General features: G+C 67.8%; 1 protein-coding gene across 1 annotated transcript; it reads left to right on the plus strand.

Annotated features, from left to right (window-relative positions):
* Positions 1–294: 294 nt before the first annotated feature.
* Positions 295–19097, plus strand: LOC136557632 (uncharacterized). Its single transcript, XM_066551701.1, has 39 exons — positions 295–361; positions 433–762; positions 851–1171; positions 1246–1548; positions 1622–1930; positions 2069–2836; positions 2923–3294; positions 3376–3519; positions 3641–3736; positions 3951–4034; positions 4271–4411; positions 5317–5863; positions 5983–6117; positions 6795–7561; positions 7633–7962; positions 8051–8371; positions 8446–8748; positions 8822–9130; positions 9255–10022; positions 10109–10480; positions 10562–10705; positions 10852–10947; positions 11162–11245; positions 11473–11613; positions 12519–13065; positions 13185–13319; positions 14010–14776; positions 14848–15168; positions 15257–15577; positions 15652–15954; positions 16028–16342; positions 16463–16828; positions 16904–17224; positions 17311–17682; positions 17764–17907; positions 18028–18123; positions 18338–18421; positions 18658–18798; positions 18982–19097. The coding sequence occupies exons 1-39, from the start codon at positions 295–297 to the stop codon at positions 19095–19097; spliced, it is 11601 nt and encodes a 3866-aa protein (XP_066407798.1).
* The last annotated feature ends 175 nt before the right edge of the window (positions 19098–19272 follow it).

The raw sequence follows: 19272 nt of genomic DNA on the forward strand, positions 1-19272 counted from the left end.
CAGCGTTGGAGCCCCGGGGGATGCAGGAGGGGCCCCCGCAGGGCAGGTGCTGTGGGGGGGCTGTCTCCCCCCGGGGACATCCGGGTGGCAGCCCACTGTGGCGAGGTGTGTGACGGCAGAGGCGCAGGCGAGGCTCATATTTGGGCACGGAGCAGGTTATTGGAGGCCGCGGCCCCGCAGCCGGGAGATGAGGCGCCTGATAAAGGCTGCCCCCCCCGGTGCTGCTGCTGCTGCGTGCATTGGCTCGGGCGCTGGCAGAGGTGCCGTGGCTGCGCTGGCTGGGGGCCGGTGGCCATGGGGCCGGTGGCCATGGGGCCGCTGCTGGCTCTGGGGCTGCTCGTGTGCGTGCGGCTGTGCGGGGGTGAGTGTCGGGCGGGCGGGAGCGGGGCCCGCGGCGGCGGCGGGCCCGGCTCAGCAGCCTCCGTGCCGCAGGCTCCGGGGAGCTGCGTCTGGTGGGCGGCGGCGGGCGCTGTGCCGGGCGCGTGGAGGTGAAGCACGACGGTGAGTGGGGCTCCGTGTGCGCCTTCGACTTCAACTGGGAGGCTCTGGGAGCGCCACTGGCCGTGGTGGTGTGCCGGCAGCTGGGCTGCGGCCGGGTGGCCAGGGCGTCCCTGCACGCCCCGTTCGGGCCGGGCAGCGGGCGGATCTGGCTGCAGCCCTTCTTCTGCCGCGGCACCGAGGATGCGCTGGAGCAGTGTTTGCACTTGGGATGGGGACAGCATTTCTGCGGCCACGAGTGGGATGTGGGGGTGACCTGCACAGGTGAGAGGACACGCTGGGTGTGCTGGCAGAGTCACCTTGCGCTGGGGCACTGCGGGCTGGTGTGAGCCGTGCTGGTGCCCCTGTGCAGATGCCATGGAGCTGAGGCTGGCGGGCGGCGGCAGTCCCTGTGCCGGGAGGGTGGAGGTGAAGCTGCAGGGACACTGGGGCACGGTGGGAGACGACAACTGGAACGTGGCGGACGCCGAGGTGGTTTGCCAGCAGCTGGGCTGTGGTTCAGCTTCCGGTGCCTTCTTCGCCCTTGATCGCTTTGGTGTAGGCGTTGGGCCCATGAGCCTGGCCATGGTGGAATGCAGTGGGGACGAGGCCACGCTCTGGGACTGCAAGATCCGTGGCTGGGGACCCTATAACGTTACCATCCATGATTCAGACACTGCCGTAGTCTGCCAAGGTAGGAGCCGGGCTTGAGGGAGTTGAGACTGTTCATGCACATCTCTTGTAACAGGCCCTGCACTGCTCCCCCAGGATTTTCCCAGCTGGTTGGTGGCGATGGAGCCTGTGCCGGGCGGCTGGAGGTGCGTCAGGGCCAGGCCTGGGTCGGTGTCTGTGAGGATGAGGTGGACATGAAGGTGGCCCAGGTGGTGTGCAGGGAGCTGGGCTGCGGTGAGGTGATCGCCATCGCCGGCAGTGGCCGTTTTGGGGCAGTGTCGGGATCGCTCTGGGTCGGGGGCTTCCAGTGCAATGGCACCGAGCCCCTCCTGAGTGCCTGTGCCCAGCGTCCAGCCCAGAGCCAGGAGTGCAGCGGCCCTGCCAGCGTCATCTGCTCCTGTAAGTGGCGGGGACAGCGGGGGCAGTTGGGGTCCCTGCAGCATCAGTGCTCTCAAGGCTGTTCCTGTGGCAGCCTACACGGGCTTCCGGCTGGGCAACGGCAGCTCGGGATGCGCCGGGCGAGTGGAGGTGGCAGTGAGGGGGACGTGGGGCTCCGTGTGCGCCAGCGAGTGGGACCTGCCCGATGCGCACGTCCTGTGCCGGCACCTGGGCTGCGGCCGCGCCTTCAGCGTGCCCCCGGGAGGCTCCTTCGGCAGCGGGGAGGGGCCGCTGCGGCCGGACGCCTTCGGCTGCAGCGGGAGCGAGCGGCACCCGGGCCAGTGCCCCGTGGCCGTGCTGGGGAAGCCGCCCTGTGCCCCCGGAAACGCCGCAGCCGTCAACTGCTCAGGTGGGTATGGCAGCTCTGTGAGGAGCCTTAAGGGCTTTCAGGACCCCGTCAAGAATTGCGAGCTGATGTTTTGGACTGAAGTATGGTGAGAGCCAGGTGCTACAGCCCATGGCTCTGCTGGTGAATTTGCAGGCAGTGGCTTTGTCACGTCCCTGAGGCTTGTGGATGGTCAGAGCTTGTGTGATGGGCGGCTGGAGGAGACCATAACCAGCCCAGCCTGGCGCCGTGTGCCTCTGGAGCAGTGGAACCAATGGGATGCGTACAAGGTATGTGCGGTGCTGGGCTGTGGCCTTCCCAAGGACGTTTACACTGCCTTGGGCACGGCTCCTGCATTGAGCAGCAGCCCCAGCGAGGTGGACATCATGACTGAAGAGATGGGCAGCAGTTTGGGCATGGGCTCTGCACTGAGCAGCAGCCCTGAGGAGATGGATGACCAGCTGGAGGAGATGGGCAATGTGTCAGGGATGGGCCCTGCAGCAAACAGCAGCCTTGAGGAGATGGTCATTGTCTGCTCAGGTGGGTGTCCTGAGAAGGGCTGGAGGTGCCGGTGCCCCAAGCAGCCACTCCAGCCCATTCCTTCCGTGCCCGCAGGCAGCCTGCGGGTGAGGCTGGTGGGGAGCTCTGGGCGCTGTGCCGGGCGTGTGGAGGTCTATTCCGGTGGCAGCTGGAGCTGGGTGTGCCAGGAAGGCTGGGGGCTGCAGGCCGCGGCCGTTGTGTGCCGGGAGCTGGGCTGTGGCACGGCACTGCAGGCCCCGGGCTGGGCGCGCTTGGGTGCCGGCGCGGGGCCGCTGTGGCCGTACAGCCCCGCCTGCTCCGGCTCCGAGGAGTCTCTGTGGGAATGCGGGCGCACAGAACGGCGCGAGTGCGGGCGCGGCGGCGGGGCAGGTGCCGTCTGCTCAGGTCAGTGCCGGGCAGCCCCAGATCAGGGCCCGGCGAGGCCCCGGGGGGTTCCTGGCCGTGCCGTGACCCCCGTGCCTCCCTTGCAGAGCAGCTCTCCGTGCGGCTGGCAGGGGGCCCTGGGCGCTGCCGGGGCTTCCTGGAGATCTCCTACAACGGCACCTGGGGCCGCGTGTGCGCCAACGGCACCAGCCCCAGCACTGCCAGCACCGTCTGCCGCCAGCTGAGCTGTGGACAGCGGGGCTGGCTCACAGCTGTCACCGCCCAGGAGCCGACCGAGGCCTGGCTGGCCTGGGTGGGCTGTGAGGACGGGGCCTCCTCGCTCTGGCAGTGCCCCTCGGCAGCCTGGCACCTGCAGAGCTGCAGGCCAGGCGGGGATGCCCATGTGGAGTGTGAGGAGGACAGAGATGGCACCACTGAGGGACACACGACCGCATATCCGGAGGGTGCCAGCAGCACAGGTAGCTCTGCCCGTGCCCGCATCTCCCCCAGCAGGCTGGCTAGGATCCCCCTGGCCTCACTGCCTGCCTGTGTCCCCACAGGTGTCCCCAGAAGAAGGCCCCCGGCAGTGGCTGTGGGGTCTGTGCCTGTGCCCACTGTGCTGTGCGTGGTGCTGGGGACGCTGCTGTGCCTGTCCCTGGGTGCCCTGGCCCTGCTGCTGTGCCGTGCCCGTGCCCGGCGCCGAGGTGTGTCCCGGTGGGTGGGGGTGGGGACAGATCCCGGTGATCCTGGTGGGGGGGGCCAGGGGTGATCCCGGTGCCCCCCACAGTGCCCAGGGCCCCAGGTAAGTGCTGCATCTCCTTCCAGGCCCTGGCAGAGCTGCAGATGCCATCTCCAACGCTGTCTACGAGGAGCTGGATTACAAAGCCATGCCCGAGTTCCAGGAGGTGCCCACTCCCCCAGGTGGGTGCAGCCCTTGTGCCCCAGTTGTGCCTGCCCTGAAGGCTCTGCCCCGAGAGCCCCACGGCAGCTCTGGCTCCTGGTGGCCCAGCAGGAACTCGTGGCCATGGGCTGTGGGTGTCCCTCGGTCCCAGAGCAGCCCCGCTCTGTGGTGGGAGGTTCCGGCACTGGCGGTGCCACTTGAGGCCACCCCCAAGTCCCTGTTTATCCCCTGCAGGTTCCCTGTTGGAGGGATGGGTGAAGAAGCTGCCGTATTACACAGGGGACAGCGTGGAAGGGAGTGACACCGAGGCAGCCCCAGGTAGGGCCACAGGGCAGGAGCCCAGCAGGGAGAGCTGGGGAGAGGGGACACACTTGGGCTGGGGGGGCTGAGGGGACAAATCTCCTCCCTTATTAATATGCAGTGAAACATCACCTTTCCCTGTGGGTCCACAGGGCCTCTAGCACGTGCTGAAGTGGAAAGGCTGGAGGGGGTGGCACAGCCTGAGCCCTGCCAGGGCTGCTGGTCACTGCCATGGACCCCTCTGCTTTTCCCAGATCCCCCTACCTGGCCCGAGCAAGGAACCCCGGATGGCTACGACGATGTCCTGGATGTGCCCCAGGACCCCCCCGCTGCCAGCAGTGGGGACATCTCCGAGGGAGTGGCAGGGCAGAGGCGGATCTGTGTGCTCCCCACAGGTGAGAGGGCTCCCAGCTGCCCTGTCCCCTGTGCAGAGCCACTGCATGGCAGGCTTTGGCCTTGGGGGTGGGCAGGGCCCCAGCAGCAGATCCATGGGTGCCGTGGCCAGAGCCCAGGTCGGGTCTGTCAGGGGGACACGGAGCTGCCTGCCCCCTTGGGCACCTTTCTGTGCTGTCCCCAAGGTGGGATCTACTCCCCTCCAGGTCCCCCAGGAGCCAGCAGGGAGCCCTCAGAACAGCCCCCTGGACACATGGACTATGATGATGTCGGCAGCAGCGCCCTGGGGACTTTGCCATGAGGATGTCCTGGCCATGCCACAGCCCTGAGGACACGTGTGTGGCAGCGTGATGGGGCCCTGTCCCCAGGGAAGGCTGGCCCTGCCCACAGAGGTCAGCCCTTGCTGTCCCGCGCTGCAGGAAAGCAGCCCTTGTTTAAGGATTTTCTTTAATTTCAGTGTGAATTTCCCATTTTTCCTATTAAAACACAAAGTGGACAGAAACTCACTGCCAGGCCTGGAACATCCTTCTTGGGCTGGCACTTTCATTTTAGGTACACCTGCCACGCACAAGGATGTGAGGCAGGAACTGGAACCAGAGACCCCATCCTTGGCTGAGGGGGAGAAATAGTGGGAGATGGCTGGGATTGTCTTCGGGGTCTTTATTTGGCACTGCCAAATGCACAGAACTGCTGCCCCCAACAGCGAGGGCAAAAGGGAGAGGGCAGGAGCCGGACTCCGCCCCGCAGATGCAGCAGGATCTCCTCTCTGTGCCCCGAGGGTGGGGCAGGCTCAGCCCCACTCTCAGCACGGGGAGCTGGGCCAGGACTGGCTCTGGTTGTTGGAAGGATTTTCCTAAAGGATGGGAGGTCTCCTGAAGGATGGCAGTGCCTTCCTGCCCCCCGGCAGGGCAGCCCGCGGTGGCAGGGCAGCCGGGCCATGGCCCCGGCGTGCGGCACGTCGTGCTCCAGGAGGTTCCCGATGTTCAGGCCGGGCTGCAGGGCCCGGAGGGCGTCCAGTTCCTGCAGCAGGGCCTGGCTGAATCCGTCCGTGCTCGGCCTGGGCGTGGAGGAGGCAGGAGCAGAGGAGAAGGTGTTGGAGCTTGTGGGGAGGGAGGTGCTGAAGGGGCCGCGGTGCCGGTGCGGCCCTGCCTGTCCCGCAGCCTCCGCTGCCCGGCTCGGGCATGCCGGGCATGGAAGGGCCCGGGGCAGGGCCCTGACTCACCCCAGGCTCCTCAGCGGGCAGGCGGGCTGCCGGAGCTGCTGGCAGAGCTGCAGGACGCCCTGGGCTCGCAGCTCGTTGTCACTCAGGTCCAGGCAGGTGAGACGGGGCCCCTGCAGCAGCCGCGCAGCCAGGGCCGGGCAGGAGGCGCCCGACAGCCGGCAGCTGCCCGGCCTGTGGGAGCGAGGGAAACAGGGAAGGAGGGCTTTGGCCTCTGCTTGCTGAGCTGCTCCGGGTGGGAAGGGCGGAGCAGTGGCTGAGGTGCTCGCAGCAGCAGGGGCTGCTGAGGCGGCAATTCCGCAGCCCAAGGAGAGCCCTCGGGAAAGACCCTCAGAGCCTCCCGAGGGGCCCCAGATGTGTCCGTGGACTCGGAGATCTCCTGTCCGCTGTGGCCGGGCCCGCCGCCAGCCACCCAGCCGGCCAGTGCCCTCCGGTCCGGGTGCCCCGGCCCACCCGGGCCGGTGTGGGCTCCGTGCGGTGCGTGCGTCTGTGAGCGGAGCAGCCCCGGACAGGGCCCGGTGCCGCAGGGCCCGGCAGCGCGGGGGGATGGGGCAGGGCAGCTCCTCCCGCCGCCGCACAGCGAGGGACCGGGACGTGGTGCCGGGCAGCAATGGCTGCGCTGCCGGTGCATGGGCAGCAGCTGCAGTTCCAGCTGCTCCGTTTGCTCTGCGCGGCAGCCCGGCACGAGAGTCCGGGAGGTGCCCGTCGTTTGTATAACAAAGAGCCGGAGAAAGCGGGATCCCGGCCAGGTGAGAGACAGCGGGAGAGGAGGATCGGGAGGAAGAGAGCCTTTAGAGTGGACTTTCTGTGCTTGGAATGTGAGAGGCTCAAAGCCCTGTTCCTTTGCCTGGGACAATCCTGGAGGCAGCAGCTGGGGCTGCTTCTGTGTTCCTGCGGGCAGCAGCAATCGGATTTACAGAGAGTCACCTGCGACTGTGCCGTGGGAAAGCCGGGGTGGAACTGGTGAGGAAATGTGGGTTCCGAGTGTGTGGCAGTGGGTGTTTGGGGAAGCTCCGGGGCCAGCGGGGGTCAGTGGAGCCGCAGCTGTGAATGGGTGTCAGTGCCATGGGAGCAAGCGGATCCCTGCGTTGGGAATGCGCTGCCGGAGAGTCCTGTGAAGGGTGAGCCCGGGACGTTTCCTGCCGTGCGCGGCTGGCGGGCTGCAGAGGCCCGGGGCGGCGGGGCAGGCGCGGCGGGGGCGCGGCGCTGTCGGCGGCAGCGCAGGTGTCGGGAGGCGCGTGCGGTCGCTGGCGAGGCCGGGAGCCGCCGGGGGGTGACCGCCTCCTTCCTGCCCTGGGCGAGGCGAGCGCGGGGCCAGAGCCGCGGCAGCGGCGCCATGTGCCAGCGCCGCCGCGAGGGACCGCACGCAGCTGGCAGCTGGCAGCCCCGGCGAGAGCCGGGGGCTGCTGCCACCCCCCCGGGGGCTCCGAGCAGCCGGGAGGGGAGCGCCCCGAGCGTGGGGCTTTGAGCTTTGCAGGTGCTCGACCTAGAAGTGGTTGCTGGATGCTCTCGGTAGGATGTGGGCTGGAGCCCGTCCTCCCCATCAGGGTGGCTCTCGGCAGGCTCCAGCAGCAGCGTTGGAGCCCCGGGGGATGCAGGAGGGGCCCCCGCAGGGCAGGTGCTGTGGGGGGGCTGTCTCCCCCCGGGGACATCCGGGTGGCAGCCCACTGTGGCGAGGTGTGTGACGGCAGAGGCGCAGGCGAGGCTCATATTTGGGCACGGAGCAGGTTATTGGAGGCCGCGGCCCCGCAGCCGGGAGATGAGGCGCCTGATAAAGGCTGCCCCCCCCGGTGCTGCTGCTGCTGCGTGCATTGGCTCGGGCGCTGGCAGAGGTGCCGTGGCTGCGCTGGCTGGGGGCCGGTGGCCATGGGGCCGGTGGCCATGGGGCCGCTGCTGGCTCTGGGGCTGCTCGTGTGCGTGCGGCTGTGCGGGGGTGAGTGTCGGGCAGGCGGGAGCGGGGCCCGCGGCGGCGGCGGGCCCGGCTCAGCAGCCTCCGTGCCGCAGGCTCCGGGGAGCTGCGTCTGGTGGGCGGCGGCGGGCGCTGTGCCGGGCGCGTGGAGGTGAAGCACGACGGTGAGTGGGGCTCCGTGTGCGCCTTCGACTTCGACTGGGAGGCTCTGGGAGCGCCACTGGCCGTGGTGGTGTGCCGGCAGCTGGGCTGCGGCCGGGTGGCCAGGGCGTCCCTGCACGCCCCGTTCGGGCCGGGCAGCGGGCGGATCTGGCTGCAGCCCTTCTTCTGCCGCGGCACCGAGGATGCGCTGGAGCAGTGTTCGCACGAGGGATGGGGACAGCATTTCTGCAGCCACCAGTCGGATGTGGGAGTGACCTGCACAGGTGAGGGGACACGCTGGCCGCGTTGGCAGAGCAATCTTGCGCTGGGGCACTGCGGGCTGGTGTGAGCCGTTCCGGTGCCCCTGTGCAGATGCCGTGGAGCTGAGGCTGGCGGGCGGCGGCAGTCCCTGTGCCGGGAGGGTGGAGGTGAAGCTGCAGGGACACTGGGGCACGGTGGTAGACGACAGCTGGGACATGGCGGACGCCGAGGTGGTTTGCCAGCAGCTGGGCTGTGGTTCGGCTTCCGGTGCCTTCTTCGCCCTTGATCACTTTGGTGTAGGCGTTGGGCCCATCAGCCTGGCCCTGGTGAACTGCAGTGGGGATGAGGCCACGCTCTGGGACTGCAAGATCCGTGGCTGGGGACCCTATTCCATTAACCTCCATGGTTCGGACACTGCCGTAGTCTGCCAAGGTAGGAGCCGGGCTTGAGGGAGTTGAGACTGTTCATGCACATCTCTTGTAACAGGCCCTGCACTGATCCCCCAGGCTTTTCCCAGCTGGTTGGTGGCGATGGAGCCTGTGCCGGGCGGCTGGAGGTGCGTCAGGGCCGGGCCTGGGTCGGTGTCTGTGAGGATGAGGTGGACATGAAGGTGGCCCAGGTGGTGTGCAGGGAGCTGGGCTGCGGTGAGGTGATCGCCATCGCCGGCAGTGGCCGTTTTGGGGCAGTGTCGGGATCGCTCTGGGACGGGGGCTTCCAGTGCAATGGCACCGAGCCCCTCCTGAGTGCCTGTGCCCAGCGTCCGGCCCAGAGCCAGGAGTGCAGCGGCCCTGCCAGCGTCATCTGCTCCTGTAAGTGGCGGGGACAGCGGGGGCAGTTGGGGTCCCTGCAGCATCAGTGCTCTCAAGGCTGTTCCTGTGGCAGCCTACACGGGCTTCCGGCTGGGCAACGGCAGCTCGGGATGCGCCGGGCGAGTGGAGGTGGCAGTGAGGGGGACGTGGGGCTCCGTGTGCGCCAGCGAGTGGGACCTGCCCGATGCACACGTCCTGTGCCGGCACCTGGGCTGCGGCCGCGCCTTCAGCGTGCCCCCGGGAGGCTCCTTCGGCAGCGGGGAGGGGCCGCTGCGGCCGGACGCCTTCGGCTGCAGCGGGAGCGAGCGGCACCCGGGCCAGTGCCCCGTGGCCGTGCTGGGGAAGCCGCCCTGTGCCCCCGGAAACGCCGCCGCCGTCAACTGCTCAGGTGGGTATGGCAGCTCTGTGAAGAGCCTTAAGGGCTTTTGGGACCTCTCCGAGAATTGCGAGCTGACGTTTCGGAATGAAGTACGGTGTGAGCCATGGCTCTGCTGGTGAATTTGCAGGCAGTGGCTTTGTCACATCCCTGAGGCTGGTGGATGGTCAGAGCTTGTGTGATGGGCGGCTGGAGGAGACCATAACCAGCCCAGCCTGGCGCCGTGTGCCTCTGGAGCAGTGGAACCAATGGGATGTGTACATGGTATGTGCGGTGCTGGGCTGTGGCCTTCCCAAGGACGTTTACACTGCCTTGGGCACGGCTCCTGCATTGAGCAGCAGCCCCAGCGAGGTGGACATCATGACTGAAGAGATGGGCAGCAGTTTGGGCATGGGCTCTGCACTGAGCAGCAGCCCTGAGGAGATGGATGACCAGCTGGAGGAGATGGGCAATGTGTCAGGGATGGGCCCTGCAGCAAACAGCAGCCTTGAGGAGATGGTCATTGTCTGCTCAGGTGGGTGTCCTGAGAAGGGCTGGAGGTGCCGGTGCCCCAAGCAGCCACTCCAGCCCATTCCTTCCGTGCCCGCAGGCAGCCTGCGGGTGAGGCTGGTGGGGAGCTCTGGGCGCTGTGCCGGGCGTGTGGAGGTCTATTCCGGTGGCAGCTGGAGCTGGGTGTGCCAGGAAGGCTGGGGGCTGCAGGCCGCGGCCGTTGTGTGCCGGGAGCTGGGCTGTGGCACGGCACTGCAGGCCCCGGGCTGGGCGCGCTTGGGTGCCGGCGCGGGGCCGCTGTGGCCGTACAGCCCCGCCTGCTCCGGCTCCGAGGAGTCTCTGTGGGAATGCGGGCGCACGGAACGGCGCGAGTGCGGGCCCGGCGGCGGGGCAGGTGCCGTCTGCTCAGGTCAGTGCCGGGCAGCCCCAGATCAGGGTCCGGCGAGGCCCCGGGGGGTTCCTGGCCGTGCCGTGACCCCCGTGCCTCCCTTGCAGAGCAGCTCTCCGTGCGGCTGGCAGGGGGCCCTGGGCGCTGCCGGGGCTTCCTGGAGATCTCCTACAACGGCACCTGGGGCCGCGTGTGCGCCAACGGCACCAGCCCCAGCACTGCCAGCACCGTCTGCCGCCAGCTGGGCTGTGGGCAGCGGGGCTGGCTCACAGCTGTCACCGCCCAGGATTCGACCGAGGCCTGGCTGGCCTGGGTGGGCTGTGAGGACGGGGCCCGCTCGCTCTGGCAGTGCCCCTCGGCAGCCTGGCACCTCCAGAGCTGCAGGCCAGGCGGGGACGCCCATGTGGAGTGTGAGGAGGACAGAGATGGCACCACGGAGGGACACACGACCGCATATCCGGAGGGTGCCAGCAGCACAGGTAGCTCTGCCCGTGCCCGCATCTCCCCCAGCAGGCTGGCTAGGATCCCCCTGGCCTCACTGCCTGCCTGTGTCCCCACAGGTGTCCCCAGAAGAAGGCCCCCGGCAGTGGTTGTGGGGTCTGTGCCTGTGCCCACTGTGCTGTGCGTGGTGCTGGGGACGCTGCTGTGCCTGTCCCTGGGTGCCCTGGCCCTGCTGCTGTGCCGTGCCCGTGCCTGGCGCCGAGGTGTGTCCCGGTGGGTGGGGGTGGGGACAGATCCCGTTTGGGGATCCAGCAACCCCAGCCCTGAATAGCTCAGAAGGGGACCACGGGTGATCCCGGTGCCCCCCACAGTGCCCAGGGCCCCAGGTAAGTGCTGCATCTCCTTCCAGGCCCTGGCAGAGCTGCAGATGCCATCTCCAATGCTGTCTACGAGGAGCTGGATTACAAAGCCATGCCCGAGTTCCAGGAGGTGCCCACTCCCCCAGGTGGGTGCAGCCCTTGTGCCCCAGTTGTGCCTGCCCTGAAGGCTCTGCCCTGAGAGCCCCACAGCAGCTCTGGCTCCTGGTGGCCCAGCAGGGGCTCCTGGCCATTTGCTGTGGGTGTCCCTCGGTCCCAGAGCAGCCCCGCTCTGGGGTGTGAGGTTCTGTCACTGGCGGTGCCACTTGAGGCCACCCCCAAGTCCCTGTTTATCCCCTGCAGGTTCCCTGTTGGAGGGATGGGTGAAGAAGCTGCCGTATTACACAGGGGACAGCGTGGAAGGGAGTGACACCGAGGCAGCCCCAGGTAGGGCCACAGGGCAGGAGCCCAGCAGGGAGAGCTGGGGAGAGGGGACACACTTGGGCTTGGGGGGCTGAGGGGACAAATCTCCTCCCTTATTAATGTGCAGTGAAACATCACCTTCCCCTTTGGGCCTCTAGCACGTGCTGAAGTGGAAAGGCTGGAGGGGGTGGCACAGCCTGAGCGCTGCCAGGGCCGCTGGTCACTGCCATGGACCCCTCTGCTTTTCCCAGATCCCCCTGCCTGGCCCGAGCAAGGACCCCCGGATGGCTACGACGATGTCCTGGCTGTGCCCCAGGACCCCCCCGCTGCCAGCAGTGGGGACATCTCCGAGGGAGTGACAGGGCAGAGGTGGATCTGTGTGCTCCCCACAGGTGAGAGGGCTCCCAGCTGCCCTGTCCCCTGTGCAGAGCCACTGCATGGCAGGCTTTGGCTGTGGGGGCGGGCAGGGCCCCAGCAGCAGATCCATGGGTGCCGTGGCCAGAGCCCAGGTCGGGTCTGTCAGGGGGACACGGAGCTGCCTGCCCCCTTGGGCACCTTTCTGTGCTGTCCCCAAGGTGGGATCTACTCCCCTCCAGGTCCCCCAGGAGCCAGCAGGGAGCCCTCGGAACAGCCCCCTGGACACATGGACTATGATGATGTCGGCAGCAGCGCCCTGGGGACTTTGCCATGAGGATGTCCTGGCCATGCCACAGCCCTGAGGACACGTGTGTGGCAGCGTGATGGGGCCCTGTCCCCAGGGAAGGCTGGCCCTGCCCACAGAGGTCAGCCCTCGCTGTCCCGCGCTGCGGGAAAGCAGCCCTTGTTTAAGGATTTTCTTTGATTTCAGTGTGAATTTCCCCTTTTTCCTATTAAAACACAAAGTGGACAGAAACTCACTGCCAGGCCTGGAACATCCTTCTTGGGCTGGCACTTTCATTTTAGATACACCAGCCACACACAAGGATGTGAGGCAGGAACTGGAACCAGAGACCCCATCCTTGGCTGAGGGGGAGAAATAGTGAGAGATGGCTGGGATTGTCTTCGGGGTCTTTATTTGGCACTGCCAAATGCACAGAACTGCTGCCCCCAACAGCGAGGGCAAAAGGGAGAGGGCAGGAGCTGGACCCCGCCCCGCAGATGCAGCAGGATCTCCTCTCTGTGCCCCGAGGGTGGGGCAGGCTCAGCCCCACTCTCAGCACGGGGAGCTGGGCCAGGACTGGCTCTGGTTGTTGGAAGGATTTTCCTAAAGGATGGGAGGTCTCCTGAAGGAGGGCAGCGCCTTCCTGCCCCCCGGCAGGGCAGCCCGCGGTGGCAGGGCAGCCGGGCCATGGCCCCGGCGTGCGGCACGTCGTGCTCCAGGAGGTTCCCGATGTTCAGGCCGGGCTGCAGGGCCCGGAGGGCGTCCAGTTCCTGCAGCAGGGCCTGGCTGAATCCGTCCGTGCTCGGCCTGGGCGTGGAGGAGGCAGGAGCAGAGGAGAAGGTGTTGGAGCTTGTGGGGAGGGAGGTGCTGAAGGGGCCGCGGTGCCGGTGCGGCCCTGCCTGTCCCGCAGCCTCCGCTGCCCGGCTCGGGCATGCCGGGCATGGAAGGGCCCGGGGCAGGGCCCTGACTCACCCCAGGCTCCTCAGCGGGCAGGCGGGCTGCCGGAGCTGCTGGCAGAGCTGCAGGACGCCCTGGGCTCGCAGCTCGTTGTCACTCAGGTCCAGGCAGGTGAGACGGGGCCCCTGCAGCAGCCGCGCAGCCAGGGCCGGGCAGGAGGCGCCCGACAGCCGGCAGCTGCCCGGCCTGTGGGAGCGAGGGAAACAGGGAAGGAGGGCTTTGGCCTCTGCTTGCTGAGCTGCTCCGGGTGGGAAGGGCGGAGCAGTGGCTGAGGTGCTCGCAGCAGCAGGGGCTGCTGAGGCGGCAATTCCGCAGCCCAAGGAGAGCCCTCGGGAAAGACCCTCAGAGCCTCCCGAGGGGCCCCAGATGTGTCCGTGGACTCGGAGATCTCCTGTCCGCTGTGGCCGGGCCCGCCGCCAGCCACCCAGCCGGCCAGTGCCCTCCGGTCCGGGTGCCCCGGCCCACCCGGGCCGGTGTGGGCTCCGTGCGGTGCGTGCGTCTGTGAGCGGAGCAGCCCCGGACAGGGCCCGGTGCCGCAGGGCCCGGCAGCGCGGGGGGATGGGGCAGGGCAGCTCCTCCCGCCGCCGCACAGCGAGGGACCGGGACGTGGTGCCGGGCAGCAATGGCTGCGCTGCCGGTGCATGGGCAGCAGCTGCAGTTCCAGCTGCTCCGTTTGCTCTGCGCGGCAGCCCGGCACGAGAGTCCGGGAGGTGCCCGTCGTTTGTATAACAAAGAGCCGGAGAAAGCGGGATCCCGGCCAGGTGAGAGACACTGAGAGAGACAGCGGGAGAGGAGGATCGGGAGGAAGAGAGAGTTTGGAGTGGAGTTTTTTTGCTTGGAATGTGAGAGGCTCAACGCCCTGTTCCTTTGCTTGGGACAATCCTTCGAGGCGGCAGCTGGGGCTGTTTCTGTGTTCCTGCGGGCAGCAGCAATCGGATTTAGAGAGGGAGTCACCCGCGGATGTGCCGTGGGAAAGCTGGAGTGGAACTAGTGAGGAAACGTGAGGTCTGCGTGTTGCAGTGGGTGTTTGGGGAAGCTCCGGGGCCAGCGGGGGTCAGTGGAGCCGCAGCTGTGAATGGGTGTCAGTGCCATGGGAGCAAGCGGATCCCTGCGTTGGGAATGCGCTGCCGGAGAGTCCTGTGAAGGGTGAGCCCGGGACGTTTCCTGCCGTGCGCGGCTGGCGGGCTGCAGAGGCCCGGGGCGGCGGGGCAGGCGCGGCGGGGGCGCGGCGCTGTCGGCGGCAGCGCAGGTGTCGGGAGGCGCGTGCGGTCGCTGGCGAGGCCGGGAGCCGCCGGGGGGTGACCGCCTCCTTCCTGCCCTGGGCGAGGCGAGCGCGGGGCCAGAGCCGCGGCAGCGGCGCCATGTGCCAGCGCCGCTGCGAGGGACCGCACGCAGCTGGCAGCTGGCAGCCCCGGCGAGAGCCGGGGGCTGCTGCCACCCCCCCGGGGGCTCCGAGCAGCCAGGAGGGGAGCGCCCCGAGCGTGGGGCTTTGAGCTTTGCAGGTGCTCGACCTAGAAGTGGTTGCTGGATGCTCTCGGTAGGATGTGGGCTGGAGCCCGTCCTCCCCATCAGGGTGGCTCTCGGCAGGCTCCAGCAGCAGCGTTGGAGCCCCGGGGGATGCAGGAGGGGCCCCCGCAGGGCAGGTGCTGTGGGGGGGCTGTCTCCCCCCGGGGACATCCGGGTGGCAGCCCACTGTGGCGAGGTGTGTGACGGCAGAGGCGCAGGCGAGGCTCATATTTGGGCACGGAGCAGGTTATTGGAGGCCGCGGCCCCGCAGCCGGGAGATGAGGCGCCTGATAAAGGCTGCCCCCCCCGGTGCTGCTGCTGCTGCGTGCATTGGCTCGGGCGCTGGCAGAGGTGCCGTGGCTGCGCTGGCTGGGGGCCGGTGGCCATGGGGCCGGTGGCCATGGGGCCGCTGCTGGCTCTGGGGCTGCTCGTGTGCGTGCGGCTGTGCGGGGGTGAGTGTCGGGCGGGCGGGAGCGGGGCCCGCGGCGGCGGCGGGCCCGGCTCAGCAGCCTCCGTGCCGCAGGCTCCGGGGAGCTGCGTCTGGTGGGCGGCGGCGGGCGCTGTGCCGGGCGCGTGGAGGTGAAGCACGACGGTGAGTGGGGCTCCGTGTGCGCCTTCGACTTCGACTGGGAGGCTCGCTGGGCTGTGGTGGTGTGCCGGCAGCTGGGCTGCGGCCAGGTGGCCAGGGCGTCCCTGCACGCCCCGTTCGGGCCGGGCAGCGGGCGGATCTGGCTGCAGCCCTTCTTCTGCCGCGGCACCGAGGATGCGCTGGAGCAGTGTCCTAACATCGGATGGGGACGGCATTTCTGCGGCCACGAGTGGGATGTGGGGGTGACCTGCACAGGTGAGGGGACGCGCTGGCCGTGCTGGCAGAGCCACCTTGCGCTGGGGCACCGCGGGCTGGTGTGAGCCGTGCCGGTGCCCCTGTACAGATGCCGTGGAGCTGAGGCTGGCGGGCGGCGGCAGTCCCTGTGCCGGGAGGGTGGAGGTGAAGCTGCAGGGACACTGGGGCACGGTGGGAGACGACAGCTGGGACATGGAGGACGCCGAGGTGGTTTGCCAGCAGCTGGGCTGTGGCTCAGCTTCTATTGCCTACTACACCCACGAGCGCTTTGGTGTCGAGGACGGGCTTGTCAGCCTGGCCCTGGTGAACTGCAGTGGGGACGAGGCCACGCTCTGGGACTGTGAGATCCGTGGCTGGGGACCCTATAACAGCAGCATCAATGTCTCGGACGTTGGCGTTGTCTGCCAAGGTAGGAGCTGGGTTTAAGATGGTTGTGGCACTTCATGCACATCCCTTGTCACTGGCCCTGCACTGCTCCCCCAGGCTTTTCCCGACTGGTTGGTGACGATGGAGCCTGTGCCGGGCGGCTGGAGGTGCGTCAGGGCCAGGCCTGGGTCGGTGTCTGTGAGGATGAGGTGGACATGAAGGTGGCCCAGGTGGTGTGCAGGGAGCTGGGCTGCGGTGAGGTGATCGCTATCGCCGGCAGTGGCCGTTTTGGGGCAGTGTCGGGATCGCTCTGGGTCGGGGGCTTCCGGTGCAATGGCACCGAGCCCCTCCTGAGTGCCTGTGCCCAGCGTCCGGCCCAGAGCCAGGAGTGCAGCGGCCCTGCCAGCGTCATCTGCTCCTGTAAGTGGCGGGGACAGCGGGGGCAGTTGGGGTCCCTGCAGCATCAGTGCTCTCAAGGCTGTTCCTGTGGCAGCCTACACGGGCTTCCGGCTGGGCAACGGCAGCTCGGGATGCGCCGGGCGAGTGGAGGTGGCAGTGAGGGGGACGTGGGGCTCCGTGTGCGCCAGCGAGTGGGACCTGCCCGATGCACACGTCCTGTGCCGGCACCTGGGCTGCGGCCGCGCCTTCAGCGTGCCCCCGGGAGGCTCCTTCGGCAGCGGGGAGGGGCCGCTGCGGCCGGACGCCTTCGGCTGCAGCGGGAGCGAGCGGCACCCGGGCCAGTGCCCCGTGGCCGTGCTGGGGAAGCCGCCCTGTGCCCCCGGAAACGCCGCCGCCGTCAACTGCTCAGGTGGGTATGGCAGCTCTGTGAGGAGCCTTAAGGGCTTTTGGGACTCTGCCAAAAGTGGAGAAGGTATGAGATGATGCACGCTTATTTTTTGGTGAAGGTCTGAGTGCGGCCATTTTACAGGCGCTGTTGAGTCCCTGCGGCTTGTGAAAGGTGAGACCCGCTGCGAGGGGTTCCTGGAGTATAACACAAGCACTGGGGCCTGGCACCGTGTGCCGGGAGAGGTTTCGCTCCTACGGAATTTGAGCAACGTCTGTTGGAAGCTGGGCTGTGGAGAACTGGAGAAGAGTCACGGTGTCCCTGGGGAGTTGTATCTGATGCAAGACTACAAAAGTTGGGGCATGATGAAAACGGTGATCAAAGACATTGTGGAGATGACCACTGATCTGGCCAGTAGGACCATAAGTGAGAATTTTTTTTGGCCCGATTACCGGTTGATGACCACTGGACCAGCTGACATGCCTCATGGGACTTACCTTGTCTGCTCAGGTGGGTGTCCTGAGAAGGGCTGGAGGTGCCGGTGCTCCAAGCAGCCACCCCAGCCCATTCCTTCCGTGCCCACAGGCAGCCTGCAGGTGAGGCTGGTGGGGAGCTCTGGGCGCTGTGCCGGGCGTGTGGAGGTCTATTCCGGTGGCAGCTGGAGCTGGGTGTGCCAGGAAGGCTGGGGGCTGCAGGCCGCGGCCGTTGTGTGCCGGGAGCTGGGCTGTGGTACGGCACTGCAGGCCCCGGGTGCAGTGCCGTACCACCCGCGCTTGGGTGCCGGCGCGGGGCCGCTGTGGCCGTACAGCCCCGCCTGCTCCGGCTCCGAGGAGTCTCTGTGGGAATGCGGGCGCACGGAACGGCGCGAGTGCGGGCCCGGCGGCGGGGCAGGGGCCGTCTGCTCAGGTCAGTGCTGGGCAGCCCCAGATCAGGGCCCGGCGAGCCCCCGGGGGGTTTCTGGCCGTGCCGTGACCCCCGTGCCTCCCTTGCAGAGCAGCTCTCCGTGCGGCTGGCAGGGGGCCCTGGGCGCTGCCGGGGCTTCCTGGAGATGTTCCAGAACAGCACCTGGGGCCGCGTGTGCGCCAACGGCACCAGCCCCAGCACTGCCAGCACCGTCTGCCGCCAGCTGGGCTGTGGGGAACTGGGCCAGCTCACAGCTGTCACGACCCAGGATTCGACCGAGGCCTGGCTGGCCTGGGTGGGCTGTGAGGACGGGGCCCGCTCGCTCTGGCAGTGCCCCTCGGCAGCCTGGCACCTGCAGAGCTGTGGCACCAACGAGCATGCTTATGTGGAGTGTGAGGAGGACAGAAATGGCACCACTGAGGGACACACGACCGCATATCCGGAGGGTGCCAGCAGCACAGGTAGCTCTGCCCGTGCCCGCATCTCCCCCAGCAAGCTGGCTGGGATCCCCCTGGCCTCACTGCCTGCCTGTGTCCCCACAGGTGTCCCCAGAAGAAGGCCCCCGGCAGTGGCTGTGGGGTCTGTGCCTGTGCCCACTGTGCTGTGCGTGGTGCTGGGGACGCTGCTGTGCCTGTCCCTGGGTGCCCTGGCCCTGCTGCTGTGCCGTGCCCGTGCCCGTCGCCGAGGTGTGTCCCGTTGGGTGGGGGTGGGGACAGATCCCGGTGATCCCGGTGGGGGGGGCCAGGGGTGATCCTGGTGCCCCCACAGTGGCCAGGGCCCCAGGTAAGTGCTGCATCTCCTTCCAGGCCCTGGCAGAGCTGCAGATGCCATCTCCAATGCTGTCTACGAGGAGCTGGATTACAAAGCCATGCCCGAGTACCAGGAGGTGCCCACTCCCCCAGGTGGGTGCAGCCCTTTTGCCCCAGTTGTGCCTGCCCTGAAGGCTCTGCCCTGAGAGCCCCACAGCAGCTCTGGCTCCTGGTGGCCCAGCAGGGGCTCCTGGCCATGGGCTGTGGGTGTCCCTCGGTCCCAGAGCAGCCCTGCTCTGTGGTGTGAGGTTCTGTCACTGGCGGTGCCACTTGAGGCCACCCCCAAGTCCCTGTTTATCCCCTGCAGGTTCCCTGTTGGAGGGATGGGTGAAGAAGCTGCCGTATTACACAGGGGACAGCGTAGAGGGGAGTGACACCGAGGCAGCCCCAGGTAGGGCCACAGGGCAGGAGCCCAGCAGGGAGAGCTGGGGAGAGGGGACACACTTGGGCTGGGGGGGCTGAGGGGACAAATCTCCTCCCTTATTAATGTGCAGTGAAACATCACCTTTCCCTGTGGGTCCACAGGGCCTCTAGCACGTGCTGAAGTGGAAAGGCTGGAGGGGGTGGCACAGCCTGAGCCCTGCCAGGGCTGCTGGTCACTGCCATGGACCCCTCTGCTTTTCCCAGATCCCCCTGCCTGGCCCGAGCAAGGAACCCCGGATGGCTACGACGATGTCCTGGATGTGCCCCAGGACCCCCCCGCTGCCAGCAGTGGGGACGTCTCCGAGGGAGTGGCAGGGCAGAGGTGGATCTGTGTGCTCCCCACAGGTGAGAGGGCTGCCAGCTGCCCTGTCCCCTGTGCAGAGCCACTCCATGGCAGGCTTTGGCCTTGGGGGTGGGCAGGGCCCCAGCAGCAGATCCATGGGTGCCGTGGCCAGAGGCCAGGTGGGGTCTGTCAGGGGGACACGGAGCTGCCTGCCCCCTCGGGCACCTTTCTGTGCTGTCCCCAAGGTGGGATCTACTCCCCTTCAGGTCCCGCAGGAGCCAGCAGGGAGCCCTCAGAACAGCCCCCTGGACACATGGACTATGATGATGTCGGCAGCAGCGCCCTGGGGACGTTGCCATGAGGATGTCCTGGCCATGCCACAGCCCTGGGGACACGTGTGTGGCAGCGTGATGGGGCCCTGTCCCCAGGGAAGGCTGGCCCTGCCCACAGAGGTCAGCCCTCGCTGTCTAGAGCTGCAGGAAAGCAGCCCTTGTTTAAGGATTTTCTTTGATTTCAGTGTGAATTTCCCCTTTTTC

The sequence above is a fragment of the Molothrus aeneus genome, chromosome 6 (assembly GCF_037042795.1).
Source record: "Molothrus aeneus isolate 106 chromosome 6, BPBGC_Maene_1.0, whole genome shotgun sequence".
Lineage (NCBI taxonomy): Eukaryota > Metazoa > Chordata > Aves > Passeriformes > Icteridae > Molothrus > Molothrus aeneus.